This window comes from Sardina pilchardus, chromosome 15 (assembly GCF_963854185.1).
Source record: "Sardina pilchardus chromosome 15, fSarPil1.1, whole genome shotgun sequence".
Lineage (NCBI taxonomy): Eukaryota > Metazoa > Chordata > Actinopteri > Clupeiformes > Clupeidae > Sardina > Sardina pilchardus.
This window is the reverse complement of record NC_085008.1, coordinates 2474969-2497869: the sequence shown is the minus strand read 5'-3', so window position 1 is coordinate 2497869 and position 22901 is coordinate 2474969. Positions and strand designations below refer to the sequence as shown.

At 45.5% G+C, this 22901-nt stretch overlaps 2 protein-coding genes across 2 annotated transcripts in view; one reads left to right on the top strand and one right to left on the bottom strand.

Moving 5' to 3' along the window:
• Positions 1–860: 860 nt before the first annotated feature.
• rab3ab (RAB3A, member RAS oncogene family, b) lies at positions 861–14988 on the top strand. The gene is made up of 5 exons (XM_062556737.1): positions 861–908; positions 6989–7216; positions 10735–10853; positions 11114–11238; positions 11804–14988. The coding sequence occupies exons 1-5, from the start codon at positions 903–905 to the stop codon at positions 11992–11994; spliced, it is 669 nt and encodes a 222-aa protein (XP_062412721.1). The 5' UTR covers positions 861–902; the 3' UTR covers positions 11995–14988.
• Positions 14989–22017: 7029 nt separating this feature from the next.
• lsm4 (LSM4 homolog, U6 small nuclear RNA and mRNA degradation associated) overlaps positions 22018–22901 on the bottom strand; it is a 5301-nt gene continuing 4417 nt past the window's right edge. Inside the window, exon 5 of the mRNA XM_062556891.1 lies at positions 22018–22901. This exon is cut by the window's right edge and continues 143 nt beyond it. The gene's annotated coding sequence lies outside the window, so the exon portion shown is untranslated.

The window sequence follows — 22901 nt, the reverse complement described above, 5'->3', positions numbered from 1 at the left end:
TACTGTATCCAAGCTTATTGGGAGCCCATGACTTCAAGTGTTCCTTAAAAAGGTGTGTGTGCTCCTCACTCCAGTAGCGCATGGCGTTGATTCTCCCTTCACTGTCTGGTGTTATCCACATGCTAAGCCAAAAGACTCAAGTTTCAAGTTTAGAACTAGTAATAGGCTACCAATAATTTGTTATCAGTACAGAAAATGCACTTGTGTTTTATGTATGAGAATAAACAAGTATAAAAATGTTTTACTTTCTTGTGTGTGTGTGTGTGTGTGTGTGTGTGTGTATTACAATATCATAATATTGCAATATTATATATTATTGTCATCATAGTGTTCACTCTCTTGTTCTACATCAAATAATCTCAAATGAGTTCATAAAATGTTGTCCTGATGACCTGACAGAAGCCATTGTACAGCACATAGGAGAGAGCATGTCTATAGGAGAGAGCCCTTAGTGGTCAGACCTCTGAGAAGTGCCTTATCTCACTTCCTTTCACAAGTCTTCCACTTCACTATGCAGTCACCTGACAATGCACTCAAGGGCCGGGTGGAGCAGACAGTCTCGTTTGAATAGCATCCTCAACTGTGGCCACGTTACATTATAGTTTAAGGCCACACATTGTGATATTCAAATGTGACTGTACGATTAACAGCCTGCGTCTGATTAATAATGAAGACACTAAGGCGAGTACACTGAATAATATATGTCAAGGTTTAACGTCGTGAATATTTAAAAAGAGCTGCGTGACGTAAACGACTGTGATAGGTAGTCTTAGCTATCGATCAATTCCCAGCTGCGCATACTGCCCACCCACTAGAATCGTCATTTGTCCGTCAAGTGACGATAGTGTTTCTGCAGGTGCCCGACTAGGTGCAGCGTTGGCGCATTTGGAGCTGAAAAATATATGACGGTGAGTTGATGTTTACATGTGTCTTTATCGTCGACTGAAAATTGTTATTGGATCGTGAATCTTATTACTTGCTATCCGCGTGGAAATTCTCCTATGAACTGTAAATCGAGAGGAAAAATAACCTTCATTTGACATATGATGCTAGAAACAGCGGTGTTATGACATCGTTACAGCCTTTATCATTATTTAACAAACAAGGCGTCCTTGTCTCGTTTCATATATTTTGTCCTCTTCAACTGCCGTTTGTGAAAGGCGAAAGGAAGCAGCGTTTATAGCTGAATAGCCACCTCATTCACGTAGCCCAATCAATGGAGGAAATGTTATCAGCATCCTCGACCATTTGAGCTGTTATGCATGTACGGGCGTTGGAAATCATTTGTTCAGGAATGGAACACAATAACCAATGTAATCATCTGGTTTCAATCATTGTCTGATTGGTTATTTTGTACAGTCGCTGTATTGCACATAGGCTACTATATATTTCCTTAGATTGGCATCCATGGTTGCCTCCGCCCCCGAGCGCAATTGTATCCAAATTTATCCTCACACATCTGGGAACGTGGAACCTGCTTAACCCTTTCCGGTTGAGGTCAACGATAAGTGCTGTATGAAACCACATATGTGACCTAATTATCGTAGGATCTCGTCGATTATATTACCTCTACAAAACGAGTTCACTATCGGTATATTTCCAGTAGTCTATATGGCACTCTTGCGCCAGTAGCGCAAAATATGGCAAAAGCAGGCTAGAGCCATTGCAGGTTCACAAGTAAGGCGTGTTATGTAACAGTGTTTGTCGGGGTGAAGACGGGCAGCTTTTTCCCTAAATAAGCCCTAGCAACAATCAATATAGTGCTCAGTGAATGAAACCCCAGCTTCGCCGGACCTCAGATGAACCAGCTGAATGCCTTTCCGCTTCAGGAAAGCGCCTCTCCCAAGGGTGCTGTTCAATGCGCCTGGCCAACATTCGCTAATAAATTAGAGCGTCTCTCAATTCTTGGTCCCATAAATCTACCAGCCCTCCTTTCTTTCCTTTCCTCTGCGTCCATCCACTTTGTGTGTCCGTAAAAGCGAGCATCAGCCCCCCCAGCCTCGCGTCTTGTCCTATAGGGAGTTAGCAGGCCTCCCATTCATTGCTCAGGCAGGAGGAGGGACCAGCTATTTTTAGCTCTGTTGGTGTTTTTCCCCCCTTTTCAGTGGAAATACGAGGATGGGCGAGCAGGTAGTCTGGCATCTTTGCTGTGTAATCTCAAGCACCGCATACTGAAATGATTTTGCTGTTTGAAAAAGGCACATTCTGTTACTAGAGAGGATTTTCCTTGACTAGGCATTTACTGTGTATACAATCATTTGGAGTTAAATCGGCAGCCTGCTGATGTGTGTTCTAGAAAGGTCTGTGGGAGACTGCATGTTTGAATGGGGGCAGCAGCTGTACATTATGTGTGTGCTGATCTGAGTGCGGCTCAGTGGAATAGAGCCCTGTAGGGTTTCACACTCCTCCTCCAAATGGATCACTTCATTCTTCCTGCACAAAACAATTCTTCCATTGCACTGATGTCTCTATCTCCCTCACTCTCTCTCTGTATCTCTCCCTCTCTCTCTCTCTCTCTCTCTCTCTCTCTCTCTCTCACACACACACACACACACACACACACACTCCCTACTGTTGGTGACCTCAGCGTGATTCGCATGTATCCATGTTGTGGCATGCCATCTGCGTCCCATGATGCTTTGCTGCGTGTGTGCGATGTATACGGCGGCGTGTACGGTAGTCTCTGGGTGAGTCACAGGCTTCATAAAGCCCAGAGTGCCATTAGGAAATGCAGATTCTCTGAGTCACTGTGACGAGAGAGAACCAAGCGCACCTTCCTCCTCTCAGCATTTCAACACTCAGTCTGGCCCCACTCCCCCCCCCCCCCCCCCTCATTCACAGCGGCTTGAGAGCTGCATCCTCCACAAACAATAAGCAGCATTGCATCAAAAGGACCGGTCCTTACGAGCGGGCAGCCTGGAGCAGAGGACAGAAGGGGCAGGGTCACATTGCAGCAGGATCAGATGCCCTATAATATAATGTAATGCAAGTATGGGTCTTGGGACGTGCTTGGATTGTATTGCATGCTTGACAAAGACAGTGCTTCCACAGGATGTGTGTGTGTGTTTGTGTGTGTGTGTGTGTGCGTGCGTGCGTGCGTGCGTGCGTGCGTGCGTGCGTGCGTGCGTGCGTGCGTGCGTGCGTATATGTGTGTGTCAAGTGTGATCGAGTGAATGTGACATCTGACAGAAAACATCAAGTAATGTAACACTTCCAGTGACTGCCAATGCTGCTGCCATGTTGTGTGTGTGTGTGTGTGTGTGTGTGTGTGTTTGTGTGTGTGACTGCCAATGCTGCTGCCATGTTGCTGATAGTGAAGCAGCTGCAAGAGTGTCCATGGACTCATCAGACATATCAGGCATCAGCATGAGGCAGTGGCCAACGTGTTCAGAACAGAGGGCCGCTCTCACCAAGAGCGAATAACTATTACTATAAAGAAATATCGCTCTTGTTAATATAAATGACGACGTTCACACATAAACTATAACAATAACAACATGAACAACGATAAAGGTGAAGATCACTTTCACACCGATTTTGAGAATGCTATAAAGCTAACAGACAATCAGAACCTATCACATGTTCGCTATCACATTCATTAACACAAGGAGAGACTTTTCTTATCATTGGTCAGTGGGAACGCTTTTATGGTTATGATTATGGTTATGGTTATGGTTATGGTTATGGTTATGGTTATGGTTATGGTTATGGTTATCATTATCGTTCTTGGTGTGAATGCCGCCTAATGAGATCAGTTCAGCTTGAATTTCAGCTTGAGCTTTAAATGAGCTCGAATTCAGTTTAGCTTTAGATGAGCTTGAGTTCAGTTTAGCTTTAAATTAACTTGAGTTGGGGCGGGTGAGGACATGAACCCACACATGATGCCCAAGAATGCAAGAATGAGAACAAATTTCCTCTTGCTCTGTTTTGGTTAGAGAGCAGTTTATTTTTATATATATTAATAATGCAGTTTGCCTGAAGACTAGCCTGGTGTCTTATTCTGATTATGTAGAGTAACTAAGAATATGCCCCTCATCTGCACTTACAGTAAGAGGAGGGGAAATGTTCCAGCGGTGAAGAGAAGGTCCATGTGCCGTATGTTAGTTTAAAAGAGCTCATTTGGTTGGGTGAGAAGTGGAGCCATGGAGTCCTGTTGTGCCTCTGCAGCTCAGCAAGCACAGTAATCATCTCTATTTGAGTCATCAGCCATTATGGGACTAGATAGCACAGAGCTCCTACATCACATTCATCATCACACTCTGTATGAAGCTGCTGCTGTATGTCATTACAGAATACAGATCAGCTGTTGGAAATGTTTCTGCTTTCAAAGTGCGCCCATCCAGACGGTCGTCCGTGATTCCTTGACGGTGGAAAGAGCTGCCAAACTCCATTTGATCTCCTGACTTCCTCTCAGGTTTCAGAGGAATAGGCAACTCTCCTGTCATTAGCACCTAACGACCTACGCGTGACATGCCTCCACCTCTCTGTCCTGTCGTTACCTACGCAGATGACGTGCCTCCACCTCTCTGTCCTGTCGTTACCTATGTGTATGACGTGCCTCCACCTCTCTGTCCTGTCGTTACCTATGTGTATGACGTGCCTCCACCTCTCTGTCCTGTCGTTACCTATGTGTATGACGTGCCTCCACCTCTCTGTCCTGTCGTTACCTATGTGTATGACGTGCCTCCACCTCTCTGTCCTGTCGTTACCTATGTGTATGACGTGCCTCCACCTCTCTGTCCTGTCGTTACCTATGTGTATGACGTGCCTCCACCTCTCTGTCCTGTCGTTACCTATGTGTATGACGTGCCTCCACCTCTCTGTCCTGTCGTTACCTATGTGTATGACGTGCCTCCACCTCTCTGTCCTGTCGTTACCTATGTGTATGACGTGCCTCCACCTCTCTGTCCTGTCGTTACCTATGTGTATGACGTGCCTCCACCTCTCTGTCCTGTCGTTACCTAGTGTATGACGTGCCTCAACCTCATCACCGTCTAACTAGCTGCCTGAGTTCTCCTGAGTGTCTTACCTGTCAGCCTTGATGAATAAAATCACCCGCCAAGTGAAGTGCTGACATCTCAGTTGGTGTTGCCACTGGTGTGTTGCGTAAGAGGTAGAACAATCTCAATTATTTTGAGTAATTAATGGGGGGAAAGTTTTTGACATTTATGGGCAACATTATTTCAAAAAACGAATTAATTGCATCAATCAATCAATTACTATTCATTGTAATATTTCTGTCAGGTTTCTTGCAACTCAGCTGTCAGAGAAATGCAGTGGGCTAAATACCCAGATGGCACTTGCTAATCTTAAGATGGAAGTCTTTAATTGCTAAGGGTGGGAGTAAGAGAGTGAATGTCAGTAAGTGTCCAAATCTGTGTGGCTCAATTAGCCGTGTCAGGGCTGCCAGCGTCTCCCTACCTGGCGCCATAGGCAGGTGAGCCAGAACAGGTGCCGGTGGGTCGTAAGTATTGATTTAATATGGAAAAGACATGAGTGCTGGCTGCCAGGTCACCAGCCTAATAGAATGACTTCATTACTTACCTCAGCAAGGCCGTGGTGTGGTGTTCGGTGTCCAGGGCCATGTGTACTTACTCCCCAAGACAAGAGAGACATTGGCACACACGTGTTACACACAACGTGGATTGATTTGTGGTGGGAAACTAGTAGATAACCAGCGTCACTAGAGTTGTTAACGATACCTGCTCGCTGTGCTTCGGTGGGGTATGGATGACACTAAACAGGAGCTATGCTTGGCTCGGACTATTAATAAGCTGTTGTAGGAGAATCTATAGATTTAAATGTAACACAAATCAGATTGATTATGTTTTTCCAGACTGAATAAGAATGAAACAATGCTGACTGAGGGAGATATTGTTGTTGAGAAGTACAACATTATTGACAAGTCCCCTTGTACATATACCGGTAGTAAGGAGAACAGACAACATCAGTTACTGACTGCCAGGGCTGTGGGGGCTTGCCGGGGTGATGGAGTATGTTTTCCAGTGCCGTTGTGTACAGGGTGTATAGATACATGAATGAGGCCCAGTGATGCTTCTCTGTGTAAAAAGGTGTCTTGACAGTGTGACTCTGTGATACGTCTGTGAAGATTGTGTGTTGCTAATAATGTCAGTTTTGGGAGAGACATTCTAACCTATTTACGCCACTGATACGTTAGCGTTTAGTTTGATAGCAGTGGTGCTGGAGATCCTTCATGTTGGACTGAAATAAAGCTGGACTGAAATAAAGCTGGACTGAGGAGGCTGAAGAGATATTGATCACGCAGCTCAGCTGTGCTTGCGCTTCCCCAGTTTCACCGCAGGGATTAATGACTGCGTTCTATTTTAGCCCGAGTCTGATTCAGTCGGCCATCAGTGTCCACACCCAAGCACAGACGAGACCTTTGCATGCTCGCGCTCCTCTCCGTCATGTTGCTGCTCTAGCGAGCTGCATGCTGACCTCGTCCTCACCACCGCTGTAGCTGCTGACCCAACACCTGGGTAGTACTGTAGCTGCTGACCCAACACCTGGGTAGTATGGAATGACATTTGTTTAATTATTGTGCAAAAAAATATATATCTGTAAACAAAAAATATGACTTTGAAGACATATGACTTTCGCTGTGTTTTAACCCCGTACACAGGATCGTTGGCCGTTGACTCCGTGACCTTTAGGCAGCCTCGGGTCGCTGTGTTTTAACCCCGTACACACCGTCGCTGGCCCCTGCCTCTAGAATTACCAGCTCACTCCTCAGCTTGCTCTCACAATCTCTCACAGCATCTGACCAGTCTGTTGAATCTCTCTGCATCTGACCAGTCTGTTGAATCGTTCACAGCATCTGATCACTCTGTTGAATCTCTCACAGCACCTGATCAGTGTGTTGAATCTCTCACAGCATCTGATCAGTGTGTTGAATCTCTCACAGCATCTCATCAGTCTGTTGAATCTCTCACAGCATCTGATCACTCTGTTGAATCTCTCTCCACAGATGGCCTCAGCAACAGATGCTCGCTATGGACAGAAGGAGTCTGCCGACCAGAACTTTGACTATATGTTCAAGATCCTGATCATCGGCAACAGCAGCGTGGGAAAGACCAGCTTCCTGTTTCGCTATGCCGACGACTCATTCACCCCAGCCTTCGTCAGCACCGTGGGGATCGACTTCAAGGTGAAGACCATCTACAGGAACGACAAGAGAATCAAGCTGCAGATCTGGGTAAGACCGCCTTGGCTGTCCAAAACATCCACATCACATTAAGTGCATTAAAGGCCTTTCAAAAGGCCCCCCAGGTGATCTGAACTCGACAGGTGATTCATTGGCACGCTCTACAGCAGGGGTGTTCTGCGAAAGAAACTGGACCCTTCGTGTGTCTGCAGCAGACAGACCAGAGGCCCGTAAACGAGGCCCGCAGCGCTTGTAAAAGCGTAAACAGCAGAACGACATTTTGTTCTGATGGTTGAATGGCTCACAGGAGCGGCGGCCCATAAAGATCTGCCCCTGTGAGCCAGATGGCCAGCGCACCTCCGCATGTCCTATACGACTCCACATGATGGCTTAACCGCACCTGCGCATGTCGTATACGACTCCACATGATGGTTTAACCGCGCCTGCGCAAGTCGTATACGACTCCACATGATGGCTTAACCGCGCCTGCGCAAGTCGTATACGACTCCACATGATGGCTTAACCGCACCTGCGCATGTCATATACGACTCCACATGATGGCTTAACCGCGCCTGTCCTATACGACTCCACATGATGGCTTAACCGTGCGTGTGCCTAGCCGCCGTCAGAAGCGCGTTCTGTAGACACCTGCTCACGTACAGCAGCGGCGGCATTTTCAGCTGACATGTATTCGATAAACAATGGATGTTATTGAGCGCCGCCGACAAAAATAGCACTGGATCGTAATCTACAAGGCGGCGGCAATAGGATTCGGCTGTGATGTGGGGGGTTGTATTGAGAACTATGTAATCAAATGTCCAAGGCAGAGTGTACCACACATGTCTGCCTGTGTGTGAAGCCCTTTAGTGTTATGACTTTATTCGAATAATAGAGAGCCATGTGACGTTACTTGATAGGTACATATATAGTATTATTAATTACTTATACATATGCACTGTAATAAGGAGATTTAAAATGGTGCTGCATAAATCCACAGACCTGTCGTTTTAATTTATGCACAAAAGACATTGATTGAGTATTGCTCCAATCGTTTTGTCTGATTAATTTTTAAAGAGTGAGCTGGGTTAGGTGGAGCACTTAGAGCAGCCGCATGCTGACACTGAGGGCTAAAACCAGAGCAGTGCAGGACAAGCCTCAGCTGAACGTGCCCCAGTGAGGTCCAGTCACACTGAATCTGCCCCAGTGAGGTCCAGTCACACTACATCTGCCCCAGTGAGGTCCAGTCACACTGAATCTGCCCCAGTGAGGTCCAGTCACACTGAATCTGCCCCAGTGAGGTCCAGTCACACTGAATCTGCCCCAGTGAGGTCCAGTCACACTGAATCTGCCCCAGTGAGGACCAGTCATTCTGAACGTGCCCCTGTGAGATGCAGTTATTCTAAATCTGCCCCAGTGAGGTCTAAGTCATTTTGAATCTGCCCCAGTGAAATGCCATCATTCTGAATCTGCCCCAGTGAGATGCAGTTATTCTGAATCTGCCCCAGTGAGGTCTAAGTCATTCTGGATCTGCCCAAGTGAGGTGCAGTCATTCTAAATCTGCCCCAGTGAGGTGCAGTCACGTTGTGTGGCGGGGCAGATAAGCAGGAGAGTGGATATCTCACTCTGTTCCCAGCCTCCCCGCGCCCCCTTGGCCCTCCAGCAGCCAATTGTGCAAGCGAGAGAGATGTGTGTGACGAAAGAGCTCCCTTCCCCCCTCGCACACACACACTCACACACACTCACACACACACACACGCACGCACGCGTGCCTCTTCTCGCCGCGCTGTGCCGCGCCCATCCCCCCACTCCCCGTCACAGGCCAGCGTAACGCAGCGCAGCGCAGCGCAGCTATGCAGTGGCGCAGAAAGCCCTCCGAGGCTACTGTGCTGTGGAGGAGGCAGAGCATCAGTTTAGCTCAAATGCTTTTCAAAGGACTCACAGCTCTGAGTATGCTCACTCACAGTGGTGAACAGGACTTACAGCTCTGAGTATGCTCACTCACAATGGTGAACAGGACTTACAGGTCTGAGTATGCTCACTCGCAATGATGAAGAGGACTCACAGGTCTGAGTATGCTCACTCACAATAATGTAAAGGACTTACAGGTCTGAGTATGCTCACTCACAATGGTGAACAGGACTTACAGCTCTGAGTATGCTCACTCACAATGATGAAGAGGACTTACAGCTCTGAGTATGCTCACTCACAGTGATGAAAAGGACTCACAGGTCTGAGTGCTCACTCACAATGATGTAAAGGACTTACAGGTCTGAGTATGCTCACTCACAATGGTGAACAGGACTTACAGTACAGCTCTGAGTATGCTCGCTCACAATGATGAAGAGGCCATTTTGGTTGTTCAGCAGATGTTTGCGTGTGTGTTTGTACTGCCCTGTATATGGGCGAGGGCATGTTTACCATACTCCCCTGTTGTTACTGTGTGCTAGGGTACTTGGTTACTCCAAGCTCAAGGGGCGCGGTGTGACAGAGATGTTTAGATGCCAAGTCTTGTTTTCCAGTGGCTGTGTTTCTGCCATGAGGCAAAGAAAGGGTTAACAAGGAGGATTGTGTGACACGCTGGGTGTTGAGTGTCAGAAGCTTCCAGTATCGTGTCGCTGAAAGCTAGCCTGTCATTCAGTCACAGCATGCAGGCAAGGGAATGCAGGAGTTTTGAAAGCTAGAGGATAGCGGGCAGACAGGCACACACACACACACACACACACACACACACTGCCTGGCATTTCAGGGCCAGTGTATAAAGAGAGGGTTCACTCATGGCTTTAGAAGCAGAAGCGTGCGGACACACGGCTTAAATTGACCCCAACATATGCTGAAACATATGTCACTTGCCCCTTGAGATATCAAAATTACCACTCTTCCCTCTATTAGCCCCCCCCCCCCCCCCCCCCCCCTCACAAAACATCATCTGCTGCCAGCCTGCATCTTTAATCATATTGTGTGGGTTATGTCCTTTTAAAACTACAGAAGCCCATATTGTGTGGGTTATGTCCTTTTAAGACAGAAGCCCATATTGTGTGGGTTATGTCCTTTTAAAACTACAGAAGCCCATATTGTGTGGGTTATGTCCTTTTAAAACTAAAGAAGCTCATATTGCGTGGGTTATGTCCTTTTATGATGGGGCTTTTATTTTTCCTATTAAAAGTACAGAAGCCCATGATCTGGCTTTCTTACACTCCCCATATACACCATCTCCTCCACCTCACTCCACCTCCACCTTACACTCCCCATATACACCATCTCCTCCACCTTACGCCACCTCCACCTTACACTCCCCATATCCTCCACCTTATTCACATCATCTCCTCCACCTCACACCACCTCCTCCAACTTAGTCTCACCACCTCCTCCATCTTACACTCCCCATTCACACCACCTCATGCCCACTTCCACATCACGATTCTTGTAGCTGAAGAAACAACGGAACTGAACACTAGGAAGGAGCTCTGTCACAGCCATATTCTGGTGTCCGCTCCATATTCTAGAGCAAGTAGCAGTGTCCGTACCATATTCTGTGAGTATGCCAACTGGTTTGTGTTTTGCTGTTGCAGGACACAGCTGGACAGGAGCGATACAGAACCATCACCACGGCCTACTACCGAGGAGCTATGGGCTTTATCCTGATGTACGACATCACCAACGAGGAGTCATTCAACGCTGTGCAGGACTGGTGTGTACCTGTTTGCTTATAAGGATTATAATGTCCGCAATACTGATAATTGCTCCCGTTTATTGTTAAAAACAAGCAACGTTTCGACCCTACTTGTCCTGCACCTGCAAGGTGGGATGTGCACACAGCTACTCTTCTTGTACCTGTTTGCTTAAACACGTTTTAAAAACGAATTCCCGGCGCTAAAGAGAATGAACCTGCGCGTGCTGCGCGTGCTGCGCGTGCGTGACTACAGAGCTGTCCATTGTGTGGCCCCGCAGGTCGACGCAGATCAAGACGTACTCCTGGGACAACGCACAGGTGCTGCTGGTGGGGAACAAGTGCGACATGGATGACGAGAGGGTGGTGGCCGCCGACAGGGGGCGGCAACTCTCCGAACACCTGGGTGAGTGAAGGCAGTTAAGGCTCGCTCTACGCAACATCGCAATCAATCATGCCCGCTCTACGCAACATCGCAATCAATCATGCCCGCGCTACGCAACATCGCAACATAAGCAGTTAGTCGATTAGTTGGCAACCATCAAATTAATCGGTAACTATTTTGGTAATCAGTTAATCAGCTTCTTAAGCTTGAATATTTTTAGCTTTACTTACTCCTTCATGATATTGAACTGATTATGTTAGATGTGGAGAAAACAAAGACTTTGGCTAACGCTCAACATTTGCTTCTCCTTTCTTTTGATTTATCGAGAAACATAATTGATAGATTAATCGACTATGAAAATTATCGTTAGTTGCAGCCCTGCATCAGGAACACAACACAAACATTCGATATGTGATACCTAACATGGTCATTGGATGCCAGCACAGAGTTTGTGTATGGAATTATCGTGCTTTGGATAAAAAGTGCTAACTAGAAATGTGTTACTGTGATAGTGGAGGTTTCTCACGTGCTAAAGCTAATGACTAGCAGGGTATAGTTTGGGTTTCACCGTCTGTGCTCGTTGCAGGGTTTGAGTTCTTCGAGGCCAGTGCCAAAGACAACATCAACGTGAAGCAGACCTTTGAGCGGCTGGTGGACATCATCTGCGAGAAGATGTCCGAGAGTCTGGACGCCGGGGACCCCGCCGTGACGGGGGCCAAACAGGGTCCCCAGCTCACCGAGCAGCCAGCGGCCCCACATCAGGACTGTGCATGCTAAAAACAACAACAACAACAACAACAACAACAACAACAACAAACACTCCCAGTGTACACAGGCACTCATGCATACAGCCATGTATAGGCACCTCTGCACACACACGATCACATCCACCATCTCTGCCAGGCTCCCCCTCACCTTTCTCCCTTGGCTAGCGCGCGCGGAGCGATAGCGCCGGAAGAAAGAAACGGTTTCTTTATGATGTGCTCTTCGTCCCAGTCTGTCTCCCATCCACCCTGTTTTTTTTATTTGCTCAGAGAAATGGCGTAGTCACTGCATTCGCTCGTCTTGCGTCAGCATTCCTTGGCCTTTGTGGAAGACAAAGAAAGCCATATGTCTGATTGGTTTGGTTTTTAGGGGGTTAGTAAATATGGAGAAATATGCTGAAATTTAGACCAACAGAGTCAGTGGAATGCACATTTTTATCGACCTTCATTCTTACTGCCTTTCAAGCACCTTCAGTTGGTTTTAGTTTTCTTTAAACTATATTTTTGTATTTTTCTGTGTGGTTTGTGTGTGTGTGTGGGTGTGTGTGTGTGTGTGTGTGTGTGTGTACGTGTGCGTGTTTCTTTATTTCAGCTAAACTTGTGGCATAGAAAATATGAACAAATAGATACGTAAATTAGAGAACACATATATCTTTATATATTTATTTCAAGGTGTGTATATACATTGTGTATGTTATAGATGAGATCCGTCTAAAATGAACTTTCAGAACAACAGATAAGTAACTGTCCGTAAGACCATGACTGGTTTTTGCAAGCTGTTTTTGCCACCTTAATGACTTACCAAAAATCGTACATAGTGCAATATGTGCAGCTTTCTCAGATAGGCTTTCAAAGATTAGCTGGAACATATTGACTAATAGATGCACCTAGCGATGCATATTTGCATGGGGAGATATCAAGCTTTTTCTGCAGTGTAAAAACCCTACTAAATCTAAGATCTGTATTTAAAAAAAAAAAAAACGATTTTTAACGATTTTAGCTGTTTCCAATCAGGCTCATCTCTCTCTGTGCTCGCCATTAATGACATGTTGTGTGTGGCCTGCCCGGTCCATTACTGACATGTTGTGTGTGTGGCCTGCCCTGTCCATTACTAACGTGTTGTGTGTGGCCTGCACTGTCCATTACTAACGTGTTGTGTGTGGCCTCCTGATTGACCTGAGGGCTTGTGTGCTCTCTCCATTGTGGTGATTGTTGTGATATCCTGCAGCGACGCGAGTAAGATGACGGACCTGATTCCTGTACGTTTAGAACGAGAGAATTATTGGCATGTTAACAGGTTACTTTATTTGCATTGCGACTTTTATTTGCTAATATCATTGATTTGTGTCACCTTTGAGATGCAATACATTAAATGTTGTGTTTAAATAAACATTTCTGTGATGTAACTACGACCATGGTGTGAGGGAGAATAGCTCTGATTTGATCTTTTATGCAAAAGTGGGTGTCTGGAGGGCACGGTGGCAAGGCAGGGAAGAGAGGTACAATCAATGCTGACAGCAGTCTTTTGTGTCATGTGATCCCTTTTTGTCATCGGTGTGGCCAACATCAACTCAGTGTATAAATAGGCAGCAGTGGTGCTCCATAATGTAAATGTTAGAGAAGACGCATCTGCATCCATTCATTTGCTACACAGAGTTAGCATAGCTGCTCGCTGTGTCCCCAATGATCACATCATTCTTTATGTCACTGGGATTGTGTCCATGATCCAGTGCTCATGACAGGGACTTGAATAGGGGCGGGCGTGAGTGATGTATTGACTTCAGAACGGCTTGTACAGACAACAACGGTGAATATTATTCAAAGGAATTTCTCTGTTCTATGAATATGATTATGGGGAGATTGGCTAAATTATATAACTGCCCCGTTTACTCGTCTCAGAAGAAGGGTTTGCAGCAGAGGCTGTGTTGGATTCTAGCTGAAGCTGTGTGCAGATGTGTCGAAGTGTTCCTGCTCATCCGCTGTGTTTTGTTGCTGCGCCCCTCCCTGACCCTCTTCTTCATGTAAATAGATTCACGTGGTTTGAGTTCAGAGTGGATTGTGTTGTATTGACAAGCTTGCAAAAATGAAAAATGAAAAAAATGTCAAAATGTTCAGCTTTTTGTGTGTGCCTGCTTGTGAATGAATGTGTCACTTTATTACAAAGCAATATTCTGTACAAAGAAGCATCTTTTTCAGTGTTCATGAGATTACAGGCAGTCAAACTCAGATAGATCCGTATGTCACCGTGTGGAGTACATCTTTGTCCATCTCTATTTCTTTCATGATCATATCCGAACAGGCTGAGTCACCTTCCGTTGTAACAATGACTGCACAACATCAAACCGTTTGGCCACCAGTGAAGTGAAAAGCTCTTAACTGTCTCTAACAGCTGTACTCCCCATATGTATTGTAAACTACCCACTCTGCAGGGTCTCAGTGATACTCATTTAATGGTGCTGTGTGCTTTAATCTCATGTGTTTAAACGACGGAGGTCTCGGCTTCACTCACACTCCCCGTGGTTAGAAATGCTTCGCCACAACTGCGTAAATGTTGGCCGACTGAGGGAGAGAGCTTGTACCAGAGAGGCCATGCTCTGTGTGTTTAGCTCTCCCTGACAGGCTCCTCTCCTGCCTCCCATCTGCTGTGGGGTCAGAGGTCAGTCAGTGGTCCAGTTTTGGTTTTCTGTGTCCTGTAGGCCCCAGCTATGCCCACTAACTCAATCATTCAAATTCTTTCAAAATGTGAGTCAAATGAGATAACACGCTCAGCATTTCTTTTGACCTGGTTTACATCCTTTTTTAAACTTTGTTTTCTAATGTGAGGAAAAAAAGACAATATTTACTGAAATAAAAAAAAAAGAACATGTTATGCAGTAGTTCATGTACTGTTATTACAATAGGGGAAATGGTGTCAAAATGTTAAATTGTGAAAAAAAAATATCAAACTGTTGTGGAAATAATTCAAATGATAAATGAATAAATGAAATAAACTGTGTTGTTACGACGATTTAGTCTCTTGCTTAGAATGCTCATGTTTAGAAGCCTAGCCAATTACACCTGGGGGTATTCCAAGTGTGTGGTTTAATGACAAACCTGGGTAAAGTAAACCTCCTACAACAAGAAAGAGCCCAATGGCATTGTTTTGTCAGGAGAATAAAGCTAGATAGAGTCTTTAGATAGAGATAGATAGAGTTCCTCCACCCCACCTTACTCTGAGTTAAGGTACCCAGATTTGTCAGTGGTGTGTGTGTGTGTGTGTGTGTGTGTGTGTGTGTGTGTGTGTGTGTGGCGGGGGGGGGGGGGGGGGGGGGGGGGACGGCTGCCATAGGGCATGGCTAAGCTGTCAGCTTCTGAATGTAGATTGTGGATGAAAGTGCAGGATGCAAGAGTGATGGTTTTGCAACACAAACCTCAACTTCTCCATGTAGGTATGTGTGGATATTGGTCACTGAGATCCTGTACTCTTGAACTCTCCTGCAGAGAATGTAATGGCCAAGTACCAGCCACTAGAGGGCAGAGTACGCAAGACTGCAAATACCTCTACCTGTGCTGGTCATCAGTGCAGTGCATCATGGGGTGGAATTGGAAAGAGTCATCCACTGGCAATATGAGAAGACAAATCTGATCTACTGTAGAGCAAGAACTGGACAGAGGAGGGTCTGTTTTGTATATACTGTATATATGTGTGTATATATATATATATATATATATATATATATATATATATATATGCTCTTTCATGGTTAATGGAGGAAGATGGCCAAAGGCACCTACAGTATATTCACCCCTATTGATATAGCCTACTGTATTTAGGATGCATTTGTACTTGATTTCTCACCAAAAGCTGTGTGAGCGTCGGCTGACTGGCCATCCTGTCTTCAGGGACAGATGTGAGTGATGACTGTAACCGCCTCCTCCCTGTCCCTCTTTAATGCAGACACTTGCCATACGCTGGTGTGGTGTCCTGTTTCATATCACTAGAGCTGATTTAAATCCTGGTGCTGTTAATTAGGGGGCAGCACTCAAAGGCACTCACACACACACACACACACACACACACACACACACACACTTACCCCCCCTATGGCCACACAGAGGACATCAGGAAGGCAGTGCCCTCAGAGATCTCCATTAACTCCCTCCCATATAGAGATCTCCATTAACTCCCTGCCATATAGAGATCTCCATTAACTCCCTGCCATATAGAGATCTCCATTCACTCCCTGCCATATAGAGATCTCCATTAACTCCCTGCCATATAGAGATCTCCATTCCCTCCCTGCCATATAGAGATCTCCATTAACTCCCTGCCATATAGAGATCTCCATTCACTCCCTGCCATATAGAGATCTCCATTCACTCCCATACGGCTCCATCACCAAACACAGCACAGCACTCCACAGCCCTCCCTGCAGCCTGCCTGCCCTCACACTGCTCTATATTACAGCTCTTAAGCATTTCATATGTTCAGATTTACTACAGGAGACATTATTCACCCATAACACCCATCAAGCCAAAGCAGCCCTGCACACAGTAGCCTACTGCACTGTGCATGCAGATATAGCAGAACTCATAAGGGAGCAGGGGAGGAGGTGCAGAACTCATAAGGGAGCAGGGGGAGGAGGTGCAGAACTCATAAGGGAGCAGGGGAGGAGGTGCGACTGCAGATATAGCAGAACTCATAAGGGAGCAGGGGGAGGAGGTGCAGAACTCATTAGGGAGCAGGGGGAGGAGGTGCAGAACTCATAAGGGAGCAGGGGAGGAGGTGCGACTGCAGATATAGCAGAACTCATAAGGGAGCAGGGGGAGGAGGTGCAGAACTCATAAGGGAGCAGGGGGAGGAGGTGCAGAACTCATAAGGGAGCAGGGGAGGAGGTGCAGAACTCATTAGGGAGCAGGGGGAGGAGGTGCAGAACTCATTAGGGAGCAGGGGGAGGAGGTGCAGAACTCATAAGGGAGCAGGGGGAGGAGGTGCATAACTCATAAGGGAGCAGGGGGAGGAGGTACGGCTGCAGATATAGCAGAACTCATAAGGGAGCAGGGGAGGAGGTGCAGAACTCATTAGGGAGCAGGGGGAGGAGGTGCAGAACTCATAAGGGAGGAGGTGCAGAACTCATAAGGGAGCAGGGGAGGAGGTGCAGAACTCATTAGGGAGCAGGGGGAGGAGGTGCAGAACTCATAAGGGAGGAGGTGCAGAACTCATAAGGGAGCAGGGGGAGGAGGTGCATAACTCATAAGGGAGCAGGGGGAGGAGGTACGGCTGCAGATATAGCAGAACTCATAAGGGAGCAGGGGAGGAGGTGCAGAACTCATTAGGGAGCAGGGGGAGGAGGTGCAGAACTCATAAGGGAGGAGGTGCAGAACTCATAAGGGAGCAGGGGAGGAGGTGCAGAACTCATTAGGGAGCAGGGGGAGGAGGTGCAGAACTCATAAGGGAGGAGGTGCAGAACTCATAAGGGAGCAGGGGGAGGAGGTGCAGCTGTCATAAGGGAGCAGGGGGAGGAGGTGCAGAACTCATAAGGGAGCAGGGGAGGAGGTGCAGAACTCATAAGGGAGCAGGGGGAGGAGGTGCAGAACTCATAAGGGAGCAGGGGGAGGAGGTGCGGCTGCAAATGCACTAATCCATCACTTGAAAAGCATTATTTGTGCAACTCAAACGCACAGCGTCTGCCCATTAAACACACTCAGATATCCCCGGGGAGAGCAGCGCCGCGTCTTCAGACTCGCTACTTCAGCAGCCTCGCCGCGCACCAGGGCTCCAACTTCGCCATGGCAACAGAAACACATAGACGGAGGTGACAGCAGGGAGAGCAGATTGGTCGTCAGGGCGACATCATGCACCTATCAGATGCAGCTCTGACGGCGCGAATGCTTCTGCTCTGACTAAAAGAGACACACACCACACAATGCATGCACTGGGAACTTAGGTGACTCACTGCAGAAATAAATGATGGGCAAATTCCACACAACTGGAAAGGTTACCAAAAATATTTATTTAGGCTACAGTCCCTTTGTATATAAATTAAAGGCTGTTCTCCATATATAAAGCAAAAGCCTTGAAAACGTATGACAGTCATTCAATGATATTCAAAACCTAACAAACAAAACAAAATCTTTAAACATCCTTTAACGTCTTTACAAAGACAAGAAATGGCCATACATCTCAGGCAATCTTAGACAAGAAATTGGCTCTGACAGCTTATGGCCATGTCTGATGTAACAGCCTGACTGCTTGGCCCCCTCATTGCTGTTCACAGCCATATTTACAATTATATGACATACAATCCATGAAAGAAACATATAAATAGCATACAAAAACATATCTGTGTTGTGTAATATTGTTTATTACAATGGTAGGCTATTACATACAACCCTTGTTGAAATCCTCCGTTTTGTAGATTTTTCCTGCCAGTGAATATATACAACTATCTAAAAAGTAACCCGACATAGTAGCGTGTGGGTCTGCACATATTGCTGAAGACTATTTGTTTTGACCACGAATCCAACTTTAAAGGGTGAAATGTTACAGAATGTCACCCACTGCAGAGTTGACTCACTTTGTGCAACTCCAAAACTGACATGATAACTTTGTCCTTTAGAGCAATTTGAATAATTGGGCATGACTGGCATGGGCCCCACAGCGGGTACAATACCGAATACTTCTCACCGAGAGCAGGATCCAGCGCTGGTCCTATGGTACCAAGAGACAGACAAATGTGAGTTAAACACAAATACACAGCTGTGATTGTGAGGCCTCCCAACACCCAAAATGCCCCTATACGTGTGAACAAAGTATTTTCATCTTTTGAAATCACTTAATGTCTATACTGCAACAAGTATTTTCATCTTTTGAAATCACTTAATGTCCATACTGCAACTCTTCTACGATTGATCAAAGCAGACCATCAGAGATAAACAGACTATGGCCCCCATAGAGCATTCTTGAACAACTGCATCTACAGTACAGTTCTCGACGAATACACGCATGGTAAAGTTGACTTAAAAGAAGATTACAAAATCATCAATTTTAAAAAACTAACCCTTAAGGACACCAATTTTCTTTGTGATTGAATAATGAATCGTAAATAAATAATTGTTCTTCCTTAAAATACGGGGGTATATGAGTACACCCACAGAGGCAGGCAGATTTTTATTTTAAAGGCCAGTTATTTCATGGATTCAGGATAATGCGCGAAGTTCCCTTGGCCTTTGAAATTGAAATAGCCCCACATCATCACACCCTTCCCCATACCTAGAGATAGTTTTTTTTTGTTTTTTTCAGTTATCCTATTAGTTGCTCTTTAAGTCAACTTTAGCATGGGTGTATTCACTTATGCTGAGCACTATATCTGTCTTAAAGTAGACCTATAATCATCTGTACGTACAGTAAGTGGGAGGTTAAGAAAGTCCAATAGGCCTAAACCACCAGGTTTTGTTAATGGATGTCTTCATAGTGTCCATTATTGGTAATGCTGTATGACATTAGTTATTCCTCAACTTGCTGTCTATTTTCACATTGCAAAATATCTCATAGTACATTACTCAGTTTCTGGGTATACTGATGTGTTATCTGATCACCCACTGTTGACCAAACCAATACTTCTTTTGCACTACTTGTTTACTTCAGACTGCAGATCTGGGGCCTGTACTACGAAGCGGGGTTACTGGCTTAGCTGGGTAACTTCGAGAGTAAATTGATCACGTGTGGCGTAACTTCCCGGTTAAGCCGTACTACGAAAGGTGGATAGGTTTTAACCTAGGTATGCTGCCATGGCAATTTACGCTGCATCTCAAACCTGCTCCGAGCAGGTTATGATCTTGGTTAACCCGAGGTTTGCGGTTAACCACACCCCACAATGTCGACGTAGGCTACTTGGAAGATACATTATTGGAGCGCAAATTGTAAGCGCCTCTCTTCGCAAGGCGAGAGTTTTTTAAGACCGCCAGAATCTTTCTCCATATAATATTCTCTATGAAAGATAGCCTATACATTCTCAGCCGAGGGAATTCGTTGCATTTGTCAGCTGATCGAGGCAAAGTGGAGGCTATAATCATTGGCAATATAACATATTTTCATAATTAAGAAATATTAATGCAAGCTATAACTAGGCCTATAAACCTTCTGAATGTTCTTGAGTTTCATTTTCACCTGCTGCCAGCGGCACTGCCGTTGCATCTAAAATGTTCACAGGATAGGCATACACTAAATCAGTCAATGGGGCTAAACATTCAATTAACCTTTATTAATATTTATTAATATACATGGCATGAATTGTGTTGCATCTGTAGGACTCTTATGAACTCAAAATGTATTTATTTCAACTCATTTCAGACATTCCGCAAGCTATTAATCCTCCGTAACACATAGGCTATTTAAGGAACATGAAATAAAACTTTACTTTCATATATCCGATCTGCAATAGGCTACGTTGCCAACAGCCTTGTCTTGCTTTGTTTGCTGCCGACGTATTTGATGTATCGTAAAGTGGGTTTTAATTCCTCGCAACTTTTTTATAATCATTGCTCATTCCTTATGCGTAAAATAGCGTGATCGCGTCATCATTAAAAGTGGTGATATGCGCTGCAACCCGCCCATTTTATGTGAACGCGCACCAACTCCGATGAGGTTAACCCCAGTTCAACAAATCAACTTCTTACTCAGCGTCGTAGTACCGATTAGCACCAATGAAGATAACCAGGTTTTGTCAACCCCGGTTTAGCAAAGTAACCCTGGGTTACATCTGGGTAGGTTGAGCTCCCTTCGTAGTACAGGCCCCAGGCCTAGTCTGTACAATCATCACTGTATGGCATATAAATACCTGAAAGCCATGTACCTCTGGTGGAAGATAATTATTTATTTAATGGCAGGCTTGAGTAAGAATATTTGAAATATAGGCTGTAACAGAGTAACCATTAGGCTTCCCTACTCATCATCTCCTCCAACATCATGGATAAGTTAACCTGGAAATAGACATTCGCCTAAAGTTCAAAACATAGCTAGACCTCTCTTGAACATCAAGCGAAATATTTAAATGAAGGCTAACTTTACCACGGTTCTTTCAACACATCCATGGTCAGTGTGCGTCATGCAAATAAAAGTTCACATCGATGTGACATAAACTGACCGACGACAGTCAGATATTTTTTTATTTTAGCATAAATTATTTCATAAATTATTAAATGTAAATCAATTTGCTAAAGGGCCATGGGTGGGCCTTCCTAAAGGGCACTTTGGACCCCCACAGCCCACCACCCTTGTCTGTCCATGCCTGCCTGTCCTGAAAATGTTCTGCTGAAATTGGAGATGCCATTAGCTAATCTGCACTGAAAAGTAAGCTACGGTATATTACTGTAATATAGGATGGATAATTAATGTTCAACAGTTGTGAAGGATATGATGTAAGCATGGCCCCAACAAAACCTAGTGTCAAAGCATATCAATTATTGTATGAAAGGAAGAGGAATGCCGGTGCAACGCAGATGTCTTCTTTAGTATTTATTTAAAAGGTGCAAAACATTGACTAATGTTTCGACGTTTGTAACGTTGAAACGTTAGTCAACGTTTTGCACCTTTTATACACCATCTGTCCTGGCCTGGTGTTGCGCGCGCGCACACACACACACACACACACACACACACACACACACACACACACACACACACACACACACACACACACACACACACACACACACACACACACACACACACACACACACACACACACACACACACACACACACACACACACACACACACACACACACACACACACACACACACACACACACACACACACACACACACACACACACACACACACTATCTGTCCTGGCCTGGTTGCACCAGATTGTGGCACACTGCAGAAGCACGGAGAACTTTCCTTTGTTTGCTGATATATCAATTATTGGTCAGATATTTAGACCAAGACACAACACACAGGGGAGAACCAGGTGACGGTGTAAGAGCTGAGAGAACAGTGGGACATGCATTCTATCATTTGATAATAATGATGGGCAAATTCCACACAACTGAAAAGGTTAACAAAAATATTTATTTACAGTGCCCTTGTAAATAAATTAAAACATCAGGCTGTTCTCCATATCTAAAGCAAAACCCTTGAAAACGTATGACAGTCATCCAATGATATTCAAAACCTAACAAACAAAAAAAAGACCTTTAAACATCCTGTAACGTCTTTACAATGTCTCTGGTAATTGTGTGGAAATACAACGATCAGCATACAGTCACAAATAAAACAGGCAAAGAAACGGCTGCAAGGGCCTCGTGTGCTACTTGATGAATTTAAAATCAGGAATTAATCAATCCAGTGAGCGAACGAACGAAGAAATGAATCATGAATATTTTTCAAAAGTGTGAAACAGAAATGGGCAAAACGAAGGGGTCAGTCCAGGTGTAGCAGTGGCGTCGGAGTGCTACAAAGCAACACAGCAAACTGAAACTAAAAGTTGGCTCAGATTTCTACGGATCCCCTAGAGGACCATGTGCAATGTTCTTCTCCCCCTTAAGTTGAAGCTTCTGGTGCGTACCAGATCGTTTCTCATGCTCACAAGAAGCGTACAAACAAAAACAAAAAATTAGCCCAGGTCCGCCTAGGAGTTTTGAGTTTCTGGTGAGCATGAGAAAGTTCTGGTGTGTATGTGGATGCAAAAGCTTCTGGTACACACACACACACGGGAACTTGAACAAAATAGCATATGTCCCTTTAGAGGCGCCGTAGATTTTGTACTGTTTACAAACTGTGTAAATGTATGTGGGGTGGGGGGAGGATGGGGAGGATGGGGAGGAGGGGGAGGAGGGGGGTGAGGGTGCGGAGAGGGGGGTGGATGAGGAGAGGGGGGTGGGTGCGGAGAGGGGGGTGGGTGCGGAGAGGGGGGTGGGGGTGCGGAGAGGGGGAT